The 20,563-nt window shown below is 58.5% G+C and overlaps 7 protein-coding genes across 7 annotated transcripts; 3 read left to right on the top strand and 4 right to left on the bottom strand.

The window, feature by feature from the left end:
- Positions 1-1,588: 1,588 nt before the first annotated feature.
- Positions 1,589-2,949, top strand: HETIRDRAFT_314160 (uncharacterized protein; the record flags this gene model as incomplete). Its single annotated transcript, XM_009545218.1, has 8 exons — positions 1,589-1,722; positions 1,798-1,888; positions 1,951-1,971; positions 2,040-2,125; positions 2,191-2,224; positions 2,292-2,435; positions 2,517-2,611; positions 2,709-2,949. Coding segments are annotated over 8 exons (846 nt in total), but the record flags the coding sequence as incomplete, so codon positions are not given.
- A 145-nt stretch (positions 2,950-3,094) lies between these two features.
- Positions 3,095-5,858, bottom strand: HETIRDRAFT_62415 (putative ABC transporter). Its single transcript, XM_009544963.1, has 8 exons — positions 5,633-5,858; positions 5,409-5,568; positions 4,699-5,354; positions 4,408-4,650; positions 4,115-4,343; positions 3,964-4,052; positions 3,861-3,910; positions 3,095-3,798 (listed from the first exon to the last, which is right to left on the bottom strand). The coding sequence occupies exons 1-8, from the start codon at positions 5,842-5,844 to the stop codon at positions 3,524-3,526; spliced, it is 1,914 nt and encodes a 637-aa protein (XP_009543258.1). The 5' UTR covers positions 5,845-5,858; the 3' UTR covers positions 3,095-3,523.
- Positions 5,859-6,392: 534 nt separating this feature from the next.
- On the top strand, positions 6,393-8,894 carry HETIRDRAFT_472060 (uncharacterized protein). Its single transcript, XM_009545217.1, has 3 exons — positions 6,393-7,621; positions 7,674-7,931; positions 7,997-8,894. The coding sequence occupies exons 1-3, from the start codon at positions 6,497-6,499 to the stop codon at positions 8,810-8,812; spliced, it is 2,199 nt and encodes a 732-aa protein (XP_009543512.1). The 5' UTR covers positions 6,393-6,496; the 3' UTR covers positions 8,813-8,894.
- Positions 8,895-8,964: 70 nt separating this feature from the next.
- HETIRDRAFT_432852 (uncharacterized protein) lies at positions 8,965-11,287 on the top strand. Its single transcript, XM_009545216.1, has 6 exons — positions 8,965-9,821; positions 9,925-10,366; positions 10,389-10,454; positions 10,489-10,695; positions 10,819-10,922; positions 10,998-11,287. The coding sequence occupies exons 1-6, from the start codon at positions 9,127-9,129 to the stop codon at positions 11,152-11,154; spliced, it is 1,671 nt and encodes a 556-aa protein (XP_009543511.1). The 5' UTR covers positions 8,965-9,126; the 3' UTR covers positions 11,155-11,287.
- Positions 11,288-11,538: 251 nt separating this feature from the next.
- On the bottom strand, positions 11,539-13,184 carry HETIRDRAFT_472059 (uncharacterized protein). The gene is made up of 3 exons (XM_009545215.1): positions 13,082-13,184; positions 12,638-13,018; positions 11,539-12,573 (listed from the first exon to the last, which is right to left on the bottom strand). Exons 1-3 carry the CDS (start codon positions 13,148-13,150, stop codon positions 11,836-11,838), a joined length of 1,188 nt encoding a protein of 395 aa, XP_009543510.1. The 5' UTR covers positions 13,151-13,184; the 3' UTR covers positions 11,539-11,835.
- A 136-nt stretch (positions 13,185-13,320) lies between these two features.
- HETIRDRAFT_34180 (glycosyltransferase family 2 protein) lies at positions 13,321-17,769 on the bottom strand. Its single transcript, XM_009544866.1, has 12 exons — positions 16,925-17,769; positions 16,534-16,862; positions 16,107-16,461; positions 15,803-16,022; positions 15,627-15,749; positions 15,122-15,571; positions 15,039-15,062; positions 14,887-14,976; positions 14,765-14,829; positions 14,540-14,706; positions 13,837-14,491; positions 13,321-13,773 (listed from the first exon to the last, which is right to left on the bottom strand). The coding sequence occupies exons 1-12, from the start codon at positions 17,728-17,730 to the stop codon at positions 13,671-13,673; spliced, it is 3,387 nt and encodes a 1,128-aa protein (XP_009543161.1). The 5' UTR covers positions 17,731-17,769; the 3' UTR covers positions 13,321-13,670.
- A 648-nt stretch (positions 17,770-18,417) lies between these two features.
- On the bottom strand, positions 18,418-20,399 carry HETIRDRAFT_47229 (uncharacterized protein; the record flags this gene model as incomplete). The annotated part of the gene is made up of 3 exons (XM_009544911.1): positions 18,418-18,739; positions 18,788-19,939; positions 20,035-20,399. Coding segments are annotated over 3 exons (1,839 nt in total), but the record flags the coding sequence as incomplete, so codon positions are not given.
- Between the last annotated feature and the right edge of the window lie 164 nt (positions 20,400-20,563).

Genomic DNA, 20,563 nt, shown 5'->3' with positions numbered 1-20,563 from the left:
CATAGGCTTCGGGAGGTGAAACGGAGCATGTCGGAGCTTGAAACGGAGTTGGTCAGCGCGCGCGTGCCCGGAGCTAACCTAAGCATAGGGAATTCTCTTCTCCTGGCACTGTCTTGCAGTGATTTCTTCAGGTAAAATATGAGGGAGCATTCAGCAAGGGCTTAGCTTGGCAACCACTCTTGGCTCTTGGTTTTTTTGGAGGTATTTTTTATGTAAATAAATAATAAATAAAAGGGGACAATACAAAATGGTGGCACTAGGCTAATAGCTCAAGTCATATGTCCTTGCTTACACTTATGTAGGCCACATAAGAAACCATGTGAGCAAAGCAAACATCCATGATAAATTGGGTGAGCAGAGTAAGCCATGTCTTGGTGCTCCTAGCAACTCTAGCAACTAGAGTGGGCTATGCCTTAGCAGCCATTGAAGCTTGAAATGGCATCCTAGCACCTTACAGAGAACCTCACAGGGAAGCCTCATGGGTGGGACCCTGATGGGGGAGCCTCATAGGGCAGAATCTCATAGGGAAATTTAATAGATGGGACCTTATAGAAAGCTTTATATGTATATGGAAATTTTATAAGAAGGACCTTATTGGATATCACAGAAGAGCCATATAGGGATATTAAGGTACTAGACTTTATGGGCACTAGACTTTACAGGCTAGCAACTAGAGTGGGCTATGCCTCAGAAGCCATTGGAGCTTGAAATGGCATCCCAGCACCTCACAGAGAACCTCACGGGGGAGCCTCATAAATGGGACTCTGATGGGGGAGCCTCATAGGGCAGAATCTCATAGGGGAATCTAATGGATGGGACCTTATAGGGAGCTTTATATGGAAATTTTATAAGAAGGACCTTATAGGATATCATAAAAGAGCCATATAGGGATATTGGGGCACTGGACTTTATAGGCACTGGACTTTACGGGCACTGGACTTTACAGGCACTGGACTTTATAGTCAGTGCACTCTACAGGCACATGAGACCAAGCACTACAACAAAAACTCAGATTAAGCACGGGCACTGGACTTTACAGGCACTAGACTTTATAGACACTAAACTTTGTGAATACTAAACTTTACAAACACATCAGACCAAGCACTGTAACACAAACTCAGATTAAGCATGGTTGCGCCGTCGCAACGCGACGGGTGAAAAGCTAGTATCCTTGAGCCCATAGATATTACTCCGTGTAGGAGTAACGGATTGTCAAACAGTCCTGTAAGAACAAAGAACAATATTCGGTAGTGTAAGCAGTGTGCGAGTACGTAGTGTGCGAGTACCCCGTATTGCGGAGAGCCGATTTACGAATTCCGTTAGCATCATTCCGAAGCAACCTGCGAACAGTTTCAGGAAGCACTTGCCTTTTCTACAACCCTCTATTTCTACTGGTTCTGATTTCTGTACATGCCGAAGCTTAGGTCTAGTTCTGAAAAGACCGATTTGTTCAAGGTCTATCGCGCAAAGGCATCACTTCATGATACACCGCATCCCCTCAAGCGCGAGTCTAAAACGTTCGTCTGCTAACCATATTCATTTATGGCGTCATACATCTTTCCTTTCCTTTCTAAACCATTTGTGATTTCGCAGCGCGCTCCACAATCTAGCGTCGCTCCGCATATCGAGGCCTGTGCTGCCGTACCCTCGCTCGCGTAGGGCGGCGGTGCTCATTGCGCTTTTCGTTGGGCGGATGGGAGATCTGTACGTGCTATTGAGTCGGTAGGTGTGTCTTCCATGTATACATTTACTCTAATCTCCTTGAATCGAGTGCTCATGCGCTGGTGTTGGTCACAGGCGCGCGGCAACTTTGAGGACGTATGCTGGCGACACAGCGCTGCCTGGAGGTAAATTGGATCGGGAGGACTCCACCATCGAGGATACAGCGGTATGTTATGCTCAGCATTTATTTTATTTGGATCTCAAGCCAGAGCGGCCCCTAATGCTCAGAGACGGGAAGCATATGAGGAGGTACTCGGTTTTATTCATCTCGCTCTATACTCCGAGTGAATTGCTTGACCATGCGCCATCGAATGTAGATAGGCTTACCGCGCGACAAACAAAGAATACCACTTCTCTGTGTGCTTGACCCTTTCCTTGCTGGAAATGAAATACTAGTCACGCCGTGCGTCTCGCCTGGATTTCGTCTCTCTCGGGTCAGCTGCGCCGCTGACCACCGCTTCTCTGCAGAGTGGTGGTTCTGATCCTTGATAACACTGTCCGCGTATGTACACCCCCTCACACGGCTTTAGCCCCAATCTCTTATCCCCAGGCGTCCCCGTCCGCCGCAGCCAATCCTCAACGCACCAGAGGTCCACACCCTCTTCTCGCACCCGCTCGCCTCCTTTCTCTCCACGTCCGCGCCCTTCGCGACTGACACCGCGTCTGGAACGGATGTAAGCTCGGACACAGACACCAACGCCGAGCGTGCCGCCGTCGAGCTGCAATATCACACGTACAGCGACGCCCCGTGGCCGTGGCTGGGCTCCCATGCAGCCGCGAGCGCAGGGGCGCAGAGCGCGACAAGGATCCCCGAGCGCTTCGTGCGCATGCATCGCTTCCTAACAGGCCGAGAATCAGGCGGGATCAAGCCCGTCTTCGGCCTCACCGCGTGCGTTGCTCCATTCTGATACACCCCGCGCCCACACCCCCCTCGCATCCTTGCTTGCTCACCCCCCCCACGCGTGCGCCCGTGCACGCACGTACAGCGCGATCCTCATCCACACCGCTGCTCTGGCATACGCACGCCCACCCGCATTTGACGTCTACGCCCCACATCAGCCGTCGACCGCCGCACGCGTCGCATGGGCACTGCGATACGTCCCTGCCCTCCGCCAGGCGTGCATCGCCGAGGGGATGGATCCTGACGGCACTGCGAGTGTCTGGGAGCCTGACGGGTTGCGAGAGGCGAGCAAAAAGAGATCGGCACGCAAATGGGCGAAGCTGTAGCCAGCTCGGCGGCATTTCCCTCTCGATCGAGGGCTAGGAGGCGCCTTGTGGACTCGGGCTGCCCAAGTGTGGGCCTCGAGCCATTGCAGGGGGTAGCTACCTTAATCTTACAGGCTGCTCAATTCTCCAACATCACCCTCGACTTGGGGGAAGAAAACAGATAATATATCTAAGCGTGAGTCTCAATTGAATTGGCATCTACACATGTGTCTATAAGGCCGTCTTCGCTCGAAGAATACGAAGCGGCGACCACGAAAGAATGCAACGTCGTACAAAAATGCGTAGATTGGTGCTTGTAATCGTGAACATAAACCGGGCTACTACAGGTGTTTGCCGGGCCTGGGGGTAGGAATGGGCTACAAGATCGTGGGATGTATCAGTGTATTGATATGGAGAGAGGCAATGAAAGACAAGAGAGGAATCAAGGCTAAGTTATTCATTGGAGACATCATCGTGAGCAGAATTCAGGTGGAGACGGATGGGCGGCCAGAGCTACAGCACTACAGCATATGGAGGGTGACACGAATGTACAGGTATATACCGCACTGCAGTGTGCATGAGCGCATGCGCGCGTCTAGGTCTTTGTCCTCGACGCGGACTTGCTGAACAGCTTGGCCTTTTCGATGGCGGCCATACTGGCGCGTGCGAGGTTGCGCTTGTAGTCGACGATGGAGATATCTTCCTTCGTGAGGTTGCGAATCGTGTGGTCCTTGACTTCCCAAAGCTCTTCGGCGACTTGAGAAATTAAACGGAAGTCGTGAGAGACGATGACGACACCGCCCTCGAACTCCTTGATGGCACGGGCAAGTGCATCGATCGAGGTCATATCCAAATGGTTCGTCGGCTCATCTGTCAAAGCGAGGTCGTAAGTGACGGAGGCTTCAGTTATAGAAGATGGGGAAAAGACGGACCAAGCAAGAGGATATGAGGGTGTTCCATGGCAAGTTGGGAGAAGACGACACTATGCATCTGCGATGAGTTCGGGATATGGCAACAACTATGGAAGTGACGTACCGGTTACGAAGGCCGTCAGAGAGCTGCCTAATGGGTGCCGTCTGGTGGGCTCCCGAAAGACCAAAGCGACCCAGCTGTGCGCGCCATGCCTAGGCAACGGGCAACGGTGTCAAAAACCGAATAGACAGGAAAGGAATCAACGAATCCGAACCTGTAGATCCTTTTCTGGATATTTCTCAGCAAATATCGCCTGGAAGTACTCGAGCGGGGGCTTGTCATACGGAAGCTGATCGGCAGAGTGTTGAGAGTACTTGGCCAATTTCAAACTGGCGTGCTTCGATATGGTCCCCTCGACTGGCTGCAGATGGCCGGTGATGAGGTTGAGCAGCGTTGACTTGCCAGCACCGTTGGCGCCGAGGATCGCCACTCGCGAGTCCATGCTAGAAAATCAAATCACCAATGAGCCACTACTGAGCATACGCATATATGATGAAAAGAACGCACTCGATACCAAAAGACAAGTTCTTGTACAGGTAGTCCTCCTTCTTGCCGGAGTAGGAGAACGCAACTTCGTCGAAGGCGATGATAGGCGGCGGGAGCTTACGGATGTCCTCGAAATTGAAATGAAGAGGCTTGGGGATCTCGAGCTTTTCGATCAATCCCGCAGCCTCCATCTTGTCGATAATTTTCTGCTTCGACTTGGCTTGCTTGACGAGGTTGGCGTAGGTACCAGCGGAAGCGATAAATCTGTTGTCTATCAGCACAAGATTGGAGAGAAACGTCTGGACCACGTACTTCTTAATGTGCGCGATTTCCTCCTGTTGCTTGTGGTACGCCTTCATCTGATTGACCTCGTTCTCACCCTTGGTCCTGACATAGGTGGTATAGTTACCAGTGTAGTACACCATCTTTTTCTTGGGCGTGAGATCCATGATGTTCGTGCAGACGCTATCCATGAAATCCTGCGAATGAGAGGTGATGACGAGGATGTGGTTGTACGTCGAGAGGTACGCTTCCAACCAGACGACGGCGCCAAGATCCAAATGATTCGTCGGCTCGTCCATGAGGAGGAGATGGGGCTTAATGAAGAGGGCGCGGGCAAGGGAGACACGCATACGCCAACCACCAGACATATCCTTGGTAGGCTTCTTCATCATCGCCTGCGAAAATCCGAGACCATGGAGAATGCTGCCGGCCTTTGCCTCGAACGTGTTCGGGTCCATCTCATCGAGCTCCTCGTATGCGGCGTCGAGCGCAAGCTCGTCGACGCTATCAGCGATGGAGAGCTCCTCAATGCGCGCCTCAAGCTTCGCAACTTTCTCCTTTGCAGAAGCAACGATGAAGTCGAGCGCATTGACCTCAGCGGGTTCGGCCTCGCCACGAACGAGGTAGATATCGATGTTCGGGGGGAGCGCGATATCTTGTTCGGCGATGGATTGCAGGAACGTAGACTAAACTAGGGGTTAAAAAAATTGCTGTGCGCAGAGCGATGACGTCGTGCGCACCTTGCCAGAGCCGTTTTCCCCCAGCAGACCGTAGCGCTGCCCGTAGTTGAGGGCAATCTCAGCACCCTCGATGAGCAGGCGACCATGGAAAGACAATGTGTACGAATCAATTTTGATGTCGCGGCCTTTGGGATCAGATACGAGAACACCGGCCGCGCTCCTAAAAACACACGAACGAAAAAATAAGTCGGGCGGTGCAAAATGGGGGTACGACAAGTTCCGACCTCTCAGTAGCGATCTGGAGCTTCGCCATCGATGTCAGGTCGTCCTGGCTGGTTGCAGCCGACATGCTGGTCAGCGGGGTATTGAAGGTGCTGCCATTGGTAGATCCCGCCGGTGTAGACGTCGACGTGGATGCGTCGGCGCCGTTAGCCTTTGCGGCCTGCTTTGCGGCCTTTTCTGCGAGACGTTTTTGTTTTGAAAGGGAGGGGGCCATCGTGGAGTGAAAGATGGAGGGCGCAGGACGGGGGGCAGACTGCTCGGGCGGGACATCGATCCGTGTGGCGCGGACGCCTCAAACTTTTGGCGGAGTGCGAATCGGTGGCTGAGACGGTTGCACCTAACCCCAGTCTGTGGGCGCTCTCCCAGTACTGTGTCCTCGGTTCATCTAGCCCAATGTTCCCATAACCTATTCTTATTTCCCTTTTCCCATTCAGTCGCCACCTTGCGCCCGCAGTCGACGATACCATGTACAGCGGCACAGATGTATCATACTCTCACAGGTAGGCGTAGCTCTGCTCGCCACACATTGACACAAACCTCCCATGTCGAACAGGCTCCCTGGTTCGCCACCACAGCCCTCTCAGTCGTCGAGCAGTGGGACACTCGAATACCTAGATTCGCCCCATCTGCACCAATTCCCAGATCCAGAAATCCCATCGGACCCCGAGCCCGTGCAAATGCCAGTACCAGAACCAGCGCCCGAGCCCCAAGGATCCCCACATCCCCACGCCGACAATCGCGTCTCCCTCCATACCATGTCCAGCCATTCTCTCCACCCTCGACGACACGACCGCTCCTCTCGCCACCACTGGACGCTGCGCGACTTTGAGCGCCTCGTCTCGACTCGCTCGCGCGAGGCGAAGGACATGCGGCGCGCGCTGCAAGCCGCGCTCGACCAGCTCGACGCCTCGCGCACGCGGGCCCTCCACGCGGAGCGTATCGCGCTTGAGATGACGCAGCGCGTGCGCGAGGCGTCCGACGCGCGCTCTTCGGCGCTGCGCGATGGCGCGACGGCGCGCGAGGAGCTCGGGATGTACAAGGTGCAGCTTGCGAACGCGCAGAGCGAGATCGACCGGGCGCAGGGCATGTTGCGCGACCAGGAGCGCCTGCGCTACGACGCCGAGGCAGCGGCTGCGCGCGCGCGCGACACGGCGAGGCGGTTGAAGCAGGACCGGCTGGTGCAGCTCGCGCTGGAGGACGGGCGCGCTACGGGGTATCGGGAGGGGCTGCGTGCAGGGCAGCGGATAGGGATGATGGATGCGCAGAGCGAGGAGCCCGATGACGAGAGGGGCAGGATGCGCGCGCCGCGGGATCGTATGGCACGTCAGAGGGACTACTTCGATCAGGACGAGGACGAGGATGAGGACGAGGAGGGCATCCGTGTGCGACCCGTCTTCCCTGACCGGCGTGAGCGGGAACCACCGATAACGAGGTCACCGCAGGTTCAGCCCCTCCCCGTGTCCCCGCCACAACGCCCGTCGTCGATACCCCAGTCTTTGATCCCTGGACCGGCAGGGGCGACGCCGGCTCCTGTACGCCGTTCGACGTCCCAGGCGTCCATGACGCCCTCAAACATACTTCCGTTCCCGACCCGTGATACAATGCCCACGCCAGCTCGCGCACCTCATGTCCCCGTACCCAACGTTCTCGAACAAATCCCCGAGGTCGTCAATACAGAGTCTTCGCCCCACGGTTCTCGAGCACACACCATATACATCGAACCGGATGACGATAGGCCCATCGCAGGTGCCCGAGATGCCGACGAGAGTTACGCTGCTTACCGCTCCTCAGGCCTCGGTGGTTACCAGGGCTCTTCGGCGCGCGTTTACGTACCGCCGCCCCCTCCTGAGATGGTTTTCGACGATGAGCCATATGAGCCTGAACAGCGCTCGCCTGGGAACAACTCCCTCGAGCGTCAGAGAATCGCAGATGCACTGAGATATGGCAACACCCAAGCCGGACCGCAGTTGAGACGCATGGCAGCAGAAGAGGTACGTCCTTCTTTGCTCGACGTTTGATAGCTATATATATCAACGTCTACAGGCGATGACCAGTCCCCCACGGAGGGGTCCTCCACCCCTCCATCGTCCACCTGTGGCTAGAATTCCTGAGCCCCTGGCGCCTGCTACATATACCCGCCCAGACAGCAATGGCCACCGCCGTTCGCAGTCGTCATTCGCCCAGGGGTTTTCTCGGCCATCGTTCTATGACGGTCAATATTCCCATGATGGCGGGAACGGGCATCGGCGTGCGTCCTCGTCAGGGCCATCCGTGGCCCCGAGCATCACCGTTGTATCTCCGGTACGTCGCGCCCCTCGAAGTTTTGTTGCTGGAACCCACTGATCCCGTTTTTTTCCTGACATCAGTCCGCGTCCGCGTCAACGCCGAGCCGCTCGTTGCACACGACTCAGGACGCGAAGAACTACCTGAGCCCGAACCGTCCCCCGAGCCAGCTTCCGCGGGTCTCGCCGTCTCCGCGCAGCGTGTCATCGCCACTGCCCAACGGGCCCCCTCGAGGCGGCGGAAATATCTACGCGGACCCACGCGTGGCCGCGGGGGGCGCCGGTCAGGGCGCGCCCGTACTACCGCCGCAGGCCGGATACTCCCAATCGGCCGCTTACACGCCCTCGAACCCGACGCGCTACGGGGGTGCCAGCTCCTCGCCGCGCACCGTGCCGCGCCCTCTTGCATCAAGCCACTCGGGATCGGAGAGACGGCGCTCGAGCTCGCGGCGGCCGAGCATCTACGCGGAGGCGGCGCCGACGGCGTCGCAGCAGGTACCGCAGCAACAGCAAAAACAACCGCCGTTGCAGTACTACTCGCGGCCGTCTTCAGCAGTCTCCCCGCCGAGCAGGGCCGACGCGCTGCCCGTGCCGCCACCGAACGTCTCGCCATACCCAGCACCATCGATATCGCCACACCCCGCTCGCGGGGCGACTCTCGACGGGTACGCGCAGCCGTCGGGGTCGCCGACGCCGTCGCAGGCTCCCCTGCCCATCCCAGACCCGAGCGCGCACTGGTCGCCGTCGCCGTACATGCGTCGGCGGGACGGGCGGGCGAGCGCGTCGGACGTGTCGCTGCCCGGGCGGCCGGGCTCGCCGTATTCGCATTACAACCCGGCGAACGTGGCGGATATCGCGACTCTTGCGAGCGCGAGCGCGGAGAGGCTTGTTCCTGCGTGAAGGGGGTGTTATGATGTATTACGGAGGGTTGTGGTTGTATGTTGTACGACTTGTACTGCAATAATGAACGAAGAGTGCTTAGTCAGCGAGGGGCTCAGGCGGCGGAGTGGGAGGAGCAAGCAGGTGTTGTGCACACGCCCATGCCCGTCTCCTACCGCCACCCCGCACGCCCTCTCTCGCCCTTCCCCGCCATCATCGACGCTGACGACTCCATCGTCCTCTCCGACGTCGTTCGCACAGGCGAAGCATCTCGTCTTCGCCGTCGCGGTGCCATCCGCGACCCTCCCTCCTCCACCCACCGCGCCCTCCCTTCCATGTCCATCCCACCCCCCAGCACCAATCCCACCTCTCGTGCTTTCCCAGCTGAGCCACTCTCGCCTCCTCGAGCGCAAGTCCCTGGCACGCCCCCACCCCAGTGGTACTCGTACAGTCCCGCCGCTTGGGCCGACGCCGACGCCGCAGCCGACCCCTCAGCCGACCCCTATTCAGGCCAGTATCTAGACGACGACGACGACGAGTCTGGTGGCGCTGGCGGCGAGTGGGTGTGGGCGCGCAGGGCCAGCGGCGAGGGTGCAGACCTCAATGGCTCCCGCGAGACACTCGAGGCAGAGGTCCGCCTCGAGGACTCCGATCAGGCCGCGGGCTCCTACATGCTCTTCTGCGGCGGCGATCTGCCCGACAGCGACTCTGACTACGAACACAACCACGATTATGACTACGACCACGACCATCCTGCGCATCCTGCGCCCTCACGGCGTCGGGCGTCCGCTTTTGGTCCCGCCCCGGCCCCTGCCCGCCGTGGGTCTAAACCTCGCCGCACGAACGGATGCGGCGCACTCGTCCACACTGTCGCGCTCCCGCGGCGCAGGCACGGCGTCTGGATTGCCCGAGGCACAGCCGGCCTTGCAGTCGGGCCTATGGATGCCGAGTACTTCGACTGCAAGGCCATAGCGAAGATGATGCAGAGCGCGTGCGGCTGCATACGCGAGGGTGTCGGATGCCGTGTCTGGTGAGCCTCTCTCCTTTACGTAGCGCCCCCTCGACTGCACCGTACTCATGTTCTTTTCTCACCAGTGGTAACACTCTCGGGACGATCTATACCCCCTGCCAAGCCGCCGGCGAGAGCCTCTTCACCTCATCCTCACTATCTACCACCCGCCGCCCCTCCCTCGCCGCCCCTTCCCCGCGGCGCCCCTCAGGCCCCTCGTACTGGCTGCCCCCCGCCCAGCACGCCCGCGACCCCCCCGTGTCCCCCTTACCCACCTCCCGCGCCTCGACGGGCACCCCACCGGCCTTCGCGCCCAGCCCCGGCCGCGGCTCGCCGCGCCGCGCGATCTTCACCTTCTTCTCCGCCAACGTCCGCTCCGCGCCGGGCTTCATGTTCCCCGCTCGCGCGCCGCCCCCGGCATCCCCCGCGGGCTCGGACTCCAGCGCACCCGAGGAGATGGAAGCACGCGCGGGCGGCGCAGCCAGGCGCCCGAGCTCCGCGCTCGTGTTCTCCTCGCCCCCGCCGCCCCCGCCGCCCCCGCCGCGGCGTCCGCTCGTATCGCGCGGGTCTGTGCGCACGCGGCTGCAGTTCTGGGACGCCGCGGACGCGGAAGGCGTGCGGGTGCTGGATGACGGGCCCGCGGCGGACCGCTGGGTGCGGGGCGACGTGGAGGGGGGCGCGGACGCAGACACAGAGAGCGGGGAGCACGAGGGCGAAGGCGAGGGCGAGGGCGAGTTGGGCGAGAAGCCGGCTGAGAGCGCCGGGCCGAGCGCAGGGGCGGGGGCGGGAGCGGGCGCAGGGACCTGGATTCGCGTGGGCGGGCGGGTGTGGCCCGACCGGTGATGGCTGCGTCTCGGCGATGCCGCCGCCGCCGCCGCCGCCGAGGCTGGAGACTGTGATGATCTATCGCTGACCGATTTATGACTACTTTTTTCTTGGATTTGGTGCTGACGCGCGTTTCGTGCTTTTTTTCTCTGCCTCGCGGCATGCTCACCACTCTATACTTACCACGCCGCAGAGCAAAGCAAAGCAATGCGGCCCTAATCGTCCCGCGCTCGCATCCTTTGTTCTTGTTAATAACTACCATCTCATCCCATCCCGCGGACCCTGTCTCTGTCTCTCGTCTCTCGTCTACGGACTCCGCCAACACGTTCCACGCGGATATTTATCGCGGGTTGGCTTGCGCCCCTTACTTAGGTCTGTTCATGCAGACCGCGTTGCTCCTCTACATACATACCACCCAGGAATCTCTCCCCCTGCATTGGTCGCGTTCGCTCTCCAGGGAGAGATGCGTGTGACGTCCGTGGCTGCGCCTCACATATACGCGTGCGCCCACGTACGTACGTCTAGCTAGTCTATACATCTATACATCCGTATCCGTAGCCATGTCCATCGCGCCTTGTCTCTGTCTCTGTCTCTGTCTCTGTCTCTGTGCTTAGCCCGTCCATATCATGTTTTCGATGCGTTTGATATGCATGTTCCATATTACGGAGCGAGCGGTCGTGCGACTAGTAAGTCTATGTACGGTTCGTGCATGAAGAGACAAGGACAGCCCATTTCCGGGGGATTCGACGAGCGCGCTGAACGTGCAGCTGAAATTAATTGGATGTGGGATTAATGAAGTCGATGTTACACGTGTGGAGAGGTAGTCTCAGCGCCCCCTGTCCGGCCCTCACACCCTTGTCCTTCATCGCTCTCGTTCGAAAGTCCCTTGGTTTCATTGGTGAGTCGACCAGTTCGCGAGTATCTCAATTCATTGACAAGGTCAATATACATACATATGTTCCTTTACGTACCACTAGAACAACACCGACAAAGAACGCGAATGCTTTAGACTACGCGACGTGTACGACAGCGAAGAGCAAGTGTCATGGGTCGGACTTAAAACGGCAGATATACTACAACACAGATATGCAGACAGTCTGAAAGCATGTGTAGAGACCAGAATAAGGATGGAAAAAGAGGAGCAAACGTACGAACGCCAAATGAGATTAGACGCAGGTAATCTATGATGGATGCACATATCGTGTTGGCATTAGCGGCGCGAGGGCGCAGTGTGCGGCTCGATATCTGCCCAGCTGGACGCCTCGCTCCCTGGGACGGATGCCAGGTCGGAGGCGTCTTCGTCAGTGTCAAGATCACTCGACGCGTGGGAAGGAAGCGCGAACACGCCGTCGTCCTCGCTCAGCACGCCAAAGTCCGAGTGCGCGTACGGCGGCGAGAGCAGCACGCCTGGACTATGCGCGCCCACCGGAGGGGAAGCCGCACGCGAAGAGTACGGCGACGGGGACGTGCGTGCAGAGAGGACGTCGACGCTGATGCGTGGAGACGACAACGTGGGCGAGACCGCGCCGCGTGGCGAGGATAGCGAAGGTGAGCCAGCAGGAGGCGTGTGGTAGTCAGACATGCCTGTGAACAGCGAGGATGCGAGCAGATCGGAGTCCGGACTCGAGGCGCGTGAGGACGGCGTGCGATGCGAGTCGGAAATGCTCCTGATAGTCACAGACGGCGTGGTGAATGCGTTTGCAGTCTGCCATGTGGTGGTCGCAGTTGACATGGGGCTGGCGGACACAGAGCCAAGCTCGAAGGGCGACGATAAGGAGCGCTCATTGAGCGGGATCGCAAGCGCTTGGATGCTGCGCACCGTGCTGGGAGGCGATGGCGGTAGTTGCGGATGCAATAACGGAGACTGTGGTTGTTCGAAGATGATATCTGGTGTTCTTTGTGAGGAGATCGGCTCTATAGGCTGAACAGATATGGGATCGTGTATGTGCTATACAATGTCCCCAGCATGAATCAGCCGTAATAAAAGATGTCTGCATATACCATGCACTCACATCATCCATGAAGTTTACTGTGCTCGTTGTCGTGCCTGTGTCGGAAACCCTCCTATGCCTCAACCTGAGCCCCGACTGGTCCCGGCTCATGTCGACATTGCTCCTCCACTGATCGACCTCTCTAGAGACCAGCTGCTCCAGTTCGATTGGGCTACTTGAGTATTCAGAGCCAAGTGAAGGCCTTCGCCTGGACGAGCTCTGCTCGCCGTATACAAGAAGCGCATCGCCATCGTCGCCCGAAGAATCGGGGCCGGACTGGTGTGCAGAATTAGGGACTGGCGCCGCACTCTGTCTCCGGCGCTGCGCCCTTGCCCTACGTTGCTCTGCCATGTTTTCCTTCCATGCTTCCAACTTTGGCCGCAAGTGAGGATCATAGACAAACTGGGGAGACCGTTACCAATACACCATCAGATTATGATGCGGATAGCCAGAGCGTGTGCGTACTTGTTTGAAAGCTACGGCGGCTACGACGGTGCTCACGGCAACTACGACATAGATCGCTGGGCCAGGCATCCTCACTAATGGAGGAGATGAAGGAAGATGTGGGGAAAGAGGATGGTCATGGAGCACCGGCAGCGCAGTGTTGCCATTTGTGGATGCCGGAGTTGATCGAGATTCCTGTGTCAGCCTCGAGCCGAAGCGATCAAGCAGGCCCGAGCAGGCCCGAGCTCCCTCAGGCCAAAGGACTGCCAAAGCACACTCGTCAGGTATGCCTTCATCGAGTATATCTATTATTCATTGTCCGTGAGCAAAAGGTACTACAACGACTGACCATGAGATAATGTCAAAACGAGAGAGAAAAACGTCAAGTCCAGACCGGTAAGAAGAACGAGCGACACGACGAAGAGGGTCCGAGAATGTATGAACATAGGCGTATTACTACTATGCGGGTAGAAGAGAGTGTTCGGAACGAGGCAACGACACATTCCATGACTGAACTAAGATAGGCTGATGTGCGATGCGAATGGAGACGTGGACATGATGGATGCAGCGGGAGGATAACATGGGGCATGGTAAAGATGCAAAGGAGGCTCTAAGATTCAGAGAGGATCTTGTCGATCGACTCGTTCAAGAACGCTTTGCGAGACGTCAGGTCCGCCTTCGGGAAGCGGGCCATGATGGCCTCGCGTGCGGTTCTGGTGCGCGCGATAGCGCTCGATCAGCATGCAGGTTCGAGACGGGCGCGGCAGAGCACTCACTTCTTCGTAACGGTCATCAGGTCTTGTGTGCTCAGGTAATTGCGCAGCGCTTGGGTGAGCTCCTCGTCCGATGGTTCCGTGCTCATACTGGGCCCTGCAAACGGATTCACAGATGTCGCCATCGAGAACGTCGACATTGGCCGTTGCTGCATGCCCATGGACGGTCCGACCGGGGCCACGCCTGTAACAGAGGGCGCGGGCGACATGCCTCCCATACCCATACCGCCGCCGAACATGTTATAGTTGGTCATCATGGTGTTGCGAGGGCCATTCGGCACCATCCCGTACACGCTCCCAGAATGCTGGTAAGGCATCGCCATCGCCATGGGCATCTGGCCTCCGTACTCAGACCCGTTAGCCGACCCTGCGTATCCCGTACCGAACGGCATGAACGGCAGCTGAGGCATGCCCCCACCGTACTGCGACATCGCCTGCTGCCCACCGTGATGCGAAAGATTGCTGTGAGATACTTGGCTGCGGAGGTCCTTGTTAGACTGCATCGCGTTCGTGTCCCGGTAGAAATCGCCTGATTGGGACGCATGCATGTAGCTGCGAGGCGACTCTGGCCGCGAAGCAGGTGCCCGTGAACGCGCCTTGGTGTAGCCCGTCTCGCCCGAGCGATGTGAGCCGGTCTCCCAAGCCTCCGCTTCGTATTCTGGACAAACGTCAGCCAGAATGAAAGAACCAGTCAGGAAAATCTTACCGCTAAATTTCTTGAGCGGAATCATAGAGTCGTCGAACTTTTCGTCCTCGTTCATGATCACTTTCTTGCTGTTACCTTCGCCGATGACCAAGCGAGTGTTACCCCAACCGAAGTCGTCCATGCACCAGAACGAATACACAGGAAGCAAGAAACTGTACACCGGATATCTAAAAATACCAGCATTAGGGTGCAGAGGCAGAGTACGCAGAAACCACGGCAACGTACGAAATAATATAAACCACCATCCATCCAACCAACATGAATTCTCGTTTGATGATAAAGATGAGCGCCTGAAAGAAACATTGAATTTAGCCGTTTTGAGGTTCGAGAAAAAGCGAGACACCGACCTGCAAGCCGTATACCGCAGCAATCATAATGATAGAGATAATTGGCAGGGCGGCCTTGCCAGTGGCGACGGTAACAATCAGGTATATCAACTACGTATCACGACCGTCATTCAGTCGACACGCTCATCAGGTACAGTATCGCATGGACTCACGTAAACGACAGTCGCGGGAAGGATCTGAAACGGACACAATATGAGAATCGAAAACCACCGCGCCACAAGAAAGCCAAACGCACCAAAGTACCCAAGAGATCGATGAACACGAAGAACCGCATCGAGAAGCAGCAGAACCCGAACAGCTCAGGGAGGAGAACGAGCTCGCACAGGTTGTGCACCGTCGAGTTGATCCACCGACGACGCTGGGACAGCAACACGCGCCAGGACTCGGGCGCCACGGTGTGCGCCAGTGCATCCGGCGTGAACTTGGTCTTGAACGTCGGGAAGTGCTTCATGAGCAGCGTCGTGAGGAAACGATCTTCACCGAGTGAGAGCAGGTTCTTCTTGTGCAGCGTGTCCACGTTGGGCTCGGAGTACTCGTCGATGATCCGGTTCGAGATGATGATGGGACGGCCCTTGTCAGCGGTACGGATGCGGTACATAGAGAAACAGCCAGGCAAGCAAGTGACGGAGCCGAACAAGCTCTCGAAAGCCTTTGACAAATGATGCGAGATGTAGTACTCGTAGACCTGTTTTGGATGCAAGGTGAGTATGCACTTCTGAGCGCGCATATATCGAGCATACCTGGATCATAGTCCACCAAGAACCTTCCTCGTTCTCTAGCCTGGTCTCACCGCAGATGCCAATGATACTCGAATCGTCCGCAGTAGAAGCCACCAGACGGTTCAGAGAATCGGGAGTGACCGTCTGCAATCGCCCATAAATAACTGCATCTAACGCAAAGACAGATATACACGCACCGTATCAGCATCGACGGTGAAGATATACTCGTAAAACGCGGGGTCGATCCCAATGACATTACGCATCTGGTGGTAAATCTCCAACTCCAGAGGCGTCATGGGACTGTCGAAGTGGACTTTGTTCAGGTAGTGCATCAACAAGATCTGACTGTCGCGCTTTCCGCGATTGCCAGGCTTCGACCGCTCCGTGGGCTTCCCGACCTTCACAATGACCATATACCTACACACAGCCGTAAAAAAAAAAGGGGGGGGGGGGGGGAATGAGCGACCGTTCGACCGATCCGGGTTGCATTAGACCACTCACGGGACGACGTGGCCTTGGAACTCATACAAGCCAGAGTACACCTTCCCATAATTCAGCTGCTTCGAGCCCTCGCCGATCGACTTGAACAGCAGGGGCTCCGGATCGAGCTTCGGATCGACGCCGAGGATGTCGAGCACGATGCGCGGCGTCGTGCGGTCGTTGCCGCTCCCGATGATGTTGCCGTCGCAGATCATGAACAGCAGCTTGCGCTTGTCGTCGTAGTTGAGGTTCGCGAGCGAGTCGATCGTCTTGCGCAGCGAGTCCTCGCCCTCGGTGTAACACGGCACCTGGCAGATGACGAACTTGTCCAACATCTCCGGGTTGCGCTTCCCGCCGAGCTGCAGGGCCGCCAAGACTGCAAAAAAAAAAAAATCAGAAATGAGAGATCAGACGAACGCAAAGGGCCGGCCAGAGCGGGATCACGCACACTTGACCGCCATCGACGTCATGAGGATGACCGACGCCGCGAGCAGGATATAGTTGTTCGCCTGACATCTCGCAGACTTGCGGAAGTCCGTCTTGCCGACGTAGAACACGTTATTGAGGCAGTAGAAGTTCTGGTCGCGCGTCGTCGTGTCCAGGCTCGCGAGCACCTGGTTCAGCGGCTTCGTGATGTCCTGGCCCGGCTGCTGCTGGAAGATATTTGTGATGTCGCTGTTCAGGAACGTGTACGAGGTCGTGTCGCCCGAGTGCTGCGTGATGGTGTAAAAGTAGTCCGTGAGGTCGTAGAGGTTCCCTTCGTAGATCGCCCACGTCCTTCGAATAGAAGCCCAATTAGCAAACAAAAGCCAGCAATGGCTCGAGCAGCCAAAGCTCACCTCGGGCTGTCCTCGTCCTGAGCCGATGCCATGATGGTCTTCGTGGTATACACCAACGGCCCCTTGCGGTACTGCTTGAGGGTGCTCAAGAACCTATCCGTGTACCAATCGCTGTCGTGCAGCTTCGAGTTCGTGTTCGACTGCAGGTTCCCAGAGGTATGCACCGCGGTGGGTATATCGGCCGTGAAGTTCGAATACGACAGCTCGAGGTTCGTGTCCGACACGAGATCGGGGCAGCCGAGCACGAGCGGCGGGGGGAAGTAGCCCGTGAGGTCGGCGCCCGCGAGCGTCGTCAGCGTGTCCTTGTCGTTGCTGTTCTCCCCCGAGATGTCGCTGTGCTGCCGCTGCACGAAATTCGTCACGTCGTACACCTGTCCCTGGATCGTGACCCAGTAGTCGTTCGTGCCGGTGTGCTCCGCCACCTCGTTGAGCGACCACGCCTTGTTGAAGTTCGGGCACAGCAGGCGCCCGAACACGACGATGTAGAACACGACGACCGCGTTCAGCAGGAATATGAGCGTGAAGATCGCGACCTTCTCGCGCCACGCGAGCCGCACGTCCGGGCGCTTCATGCGGCCCACCGAGCTCAGCATGAACGTCGGGATCCACCACGTCGTGCCCCATACGATGTACAGCCACGCGCGCCGGATGCCGCTGGTGGGCACCTCCTCGACCGCGTTCGGCGCCTCCTTCACGATCAGCCCGCCCTCCTTTGACGATTCGTCCGGCGGCGTGTTATCGCCAGGGTACTCCTTCTTTCCGTACTCCGATCCCCACGCACTGTCCCCCTCGCTGTAGGGAGGCATCTGCTCCTGCCGGGGAGTCAGCAGCCCGCCCTGGCCATACTCAGGCCCGTTGGGGTCCCGATACTGGGTCCCGCCCGTGCCCGTACGCGCGAGCAGCAAGTTATCCGCGCTCTCCGCATAGCCGCCATGGGGATCGAAGCGTGCGTCCTGATGGGTATACTCTGTGTTATCATCGGGCAGCACGCTGTCGCCGTCGTCGCCTTCCTGGGACGCCTTGCGCTGCTCCTTCTCGATCGCCCGCAGACCGTCCTCGACCGTCTTCCATGCGCCGAACGAGAGCCATATCATCCTATGCCCCACGACGTAGTCCGAGCCCTCTCTCCACCCGTTCGCCTGCGCGCACTGCCGTATCCGGTCCTCCTCCGTGCCCTGCATCGTCGGCACGAAGCGGTCGCAAAACTGCAGGTGCTCAAAGTCCACCATGAAGTCCGTCCGCCGCCGCGCGACCATGTCCGGGAGCAACAGCGACCGAATCTGGGCTTTCACCCGGCGCTTGTCGAACGAGTTGGGGGAGCCAGAGTCGTTTGGTCGGATGCACGATACCGTCCACAGCCGGGTGCGATCGAGGCTGGCCACGATCTCGGAAAGGGTAAAGTTGAGCTGGGTGGTGATCGGGTAGACCTTTGAGGGATCCAGCTGAGGGTGCTCGTCGCCGGTCTGCGCGGACAGAGGTGTGGGGTGCCGCAGCGGTCTTGACGATACTTGAGCCTGAACGATAGTGTTCTCGTCCTTGGAGTGTTTCTCCGCGGCAAGACTGGGGCCCGAGAACAGCTTCGACACGAACGAGTCGGTCGAGTTGCGCAAGAGGGTCACGAAGGCCGAGTCCAAGATGTCCGAGTCCTTCTGCACGAAGCCGGACGTGTCGTACGAGCAGCTCCCCGCGTAGTGGTTGATGCCGAACAGATTGCGCTCCGACGCGCCGCCGACGCTTGGGCTGACGACAAACGACGCGTGCACCCCGAACTTGGCGACCAAGTCCTGCACCAGGTCCTCGTCCATCTTGTCCCCGCTCTTCCCCGACTTGTACGACGAGCACGCCTTGTTGAGCACGCCCAACATGCCGGCGGGCTTCTTGTGCGCGCGCTCGCTCAGCTGGGCGCCGCGCAGTAGCTCGATGCACGCCGAGTTGTCCATCACGGTGATCGCGGGCAGCGCCAGGCCGTCGCCCGTCAGCTGGCCGTTGAGGCCGACCGCGTCCTCGAACAGGTTGCGCAGCACGTACGAGTGCATCACCTCGTCCGCGAAGTGGATGCAGAACTCGTCGAACCCGTTCTGGCCGTACGCGTGCACGAGCGGCGCGCTGCCCGAGAACATCATCGACCCGGTCTGCGACGGGCCGCGCGACTGGAAGCCGGGCTGGTCGACGAGCACGATCTGCGAGTGGGGGGGTGGGTCTTGCGCGCCGGGCGCGACCCGGTGGTTCGCCGTCTCCACGACGAAGGCGAACAGAATGGCATACAGATCGCGGACGAACTGATCGCGCTGGTGCGCGCTCTGCTCCGCGTCCATGAGCACGGTGTACAGCTCCTTGCGCACGTAGCTCGTCTTATTGGTTAGGGTCTGTGCGAGATCCTCCGACGTCACTCCCAGCAGACGGGCGATTTGATCGAGCACGAGTGGGGTTGACACGTAGGCCGAGACGTCCCGTGCATCGCCCTCGCCGAACTGGAGGTTGCCGAGGAGGAGGATGGCGACGACGAGGCTGAAGATGGAGGCGACGTGCTTCGGCTTGAAGCCCAGGGCGCGCATGGCCACGCGCAGGTCGTCCATGGCGATCGCGTCGTCGCTGAAAGGGCCGGAAGGAAGACGGTAGCAGCCGGATGAGGCGAGAAGTGCGTAGTCGGAAGGGTCCTCCAAATTAAGGGCATCGCGCTCGCTTGGGGTGGCGCCGGCGAGGAGCTGGTAGAAGATGTGGTAGGTGCGCTCCTCGTGGGTGAGGCGGTTGAGGCGCGTCTTGTCGAGCCCGTATGTGAGGACCTTTGCGCCGCTGAGGCGGCCGCGCTCGTTGAAGTGGAGCTCGAAATAGCGGCCGTGCCGCGAAGCGTTGGGGTTGAGGAGGGTTTTCGCGTTGCCGAAAGAGTCAAGGAGGGGGGTGAGGGCCTTGATCTGGTCTGCGAGCCTTGTCTCGCGCTTCGAGTGGGCAGAGATCCTGAGGACCTGGTTGACGAAGAGATCCTTGCTGAAGGATTTGCCCGCTCCAGTGATCCCGCTGGGAAGAAGAATTGGAAATTGAGCACATCAGGGCAGGGTGGGATGACGAGCATGCTGTCGTCTCCAACGGTGCTCCACAGACGAAAGACTCACCGAAAGACGACGGCCTGGGGCTGATTGCGCCGCCTCATGAGCAGATAGACCTTTGCTGCGAGGTCGTAGAGATGGGGCTGGAGGGCCTGGGTGGAGCCAGCCACGGCGATCGAGGTGTCCTTGTAGGACCGCTCTTCGTATTCAGTCGCGCTGGCCTCGTTTGTGGTGGCGAGGGCCTTGTAGGGGTTGATTGCGACGAGGTTGGAGGCATTTATTTTTGAGAAGGGGAGGTCTGAGCGAAAGCGAGCTTGGAGGACGGCGAGGATGGCGTCGTCGGAGGGATAGACGGTTGCGGAGCCCGACGAGGAGACGAGGTCGACGAGGTCGCCCGAGGACACAGCTGGGGTCGCCGATGAGGAGGCCATGGCCTTGAAAGGAGAGAGAGGAGACGGCCTCTTGAGCAGAGCGAGCGAGTGGAATGGATGGCAAAGGCCGCAGGGCAAGCTCAGGCCTTGAAACGCAGCCCCGCTCCCACGCGGCCCTCGCCGGTTGCCCTTCCCGCTCGGCCTCGCTTCCCCACGTATGCTGT

The sequence above is a fragment of the Heterobasidion irregulare genome (genome assembly GCF_000320585.1).
Source record: "Heterobasidion irregulare TC 32-1 unplaced genomic scaffold scaffold_03, whole genome shotgun sequence".
Classification (NCBI taxonomy): Eukaryota; Fungi; Basidiomycota; class Agaricomycetes; order Russulales; family Bondarzewiaceae; genus Heterobasidion; species Heterobasidion irregulare.
This window is presented reverse-complemented; position numbering and strand designations above follow the sequence as displayed.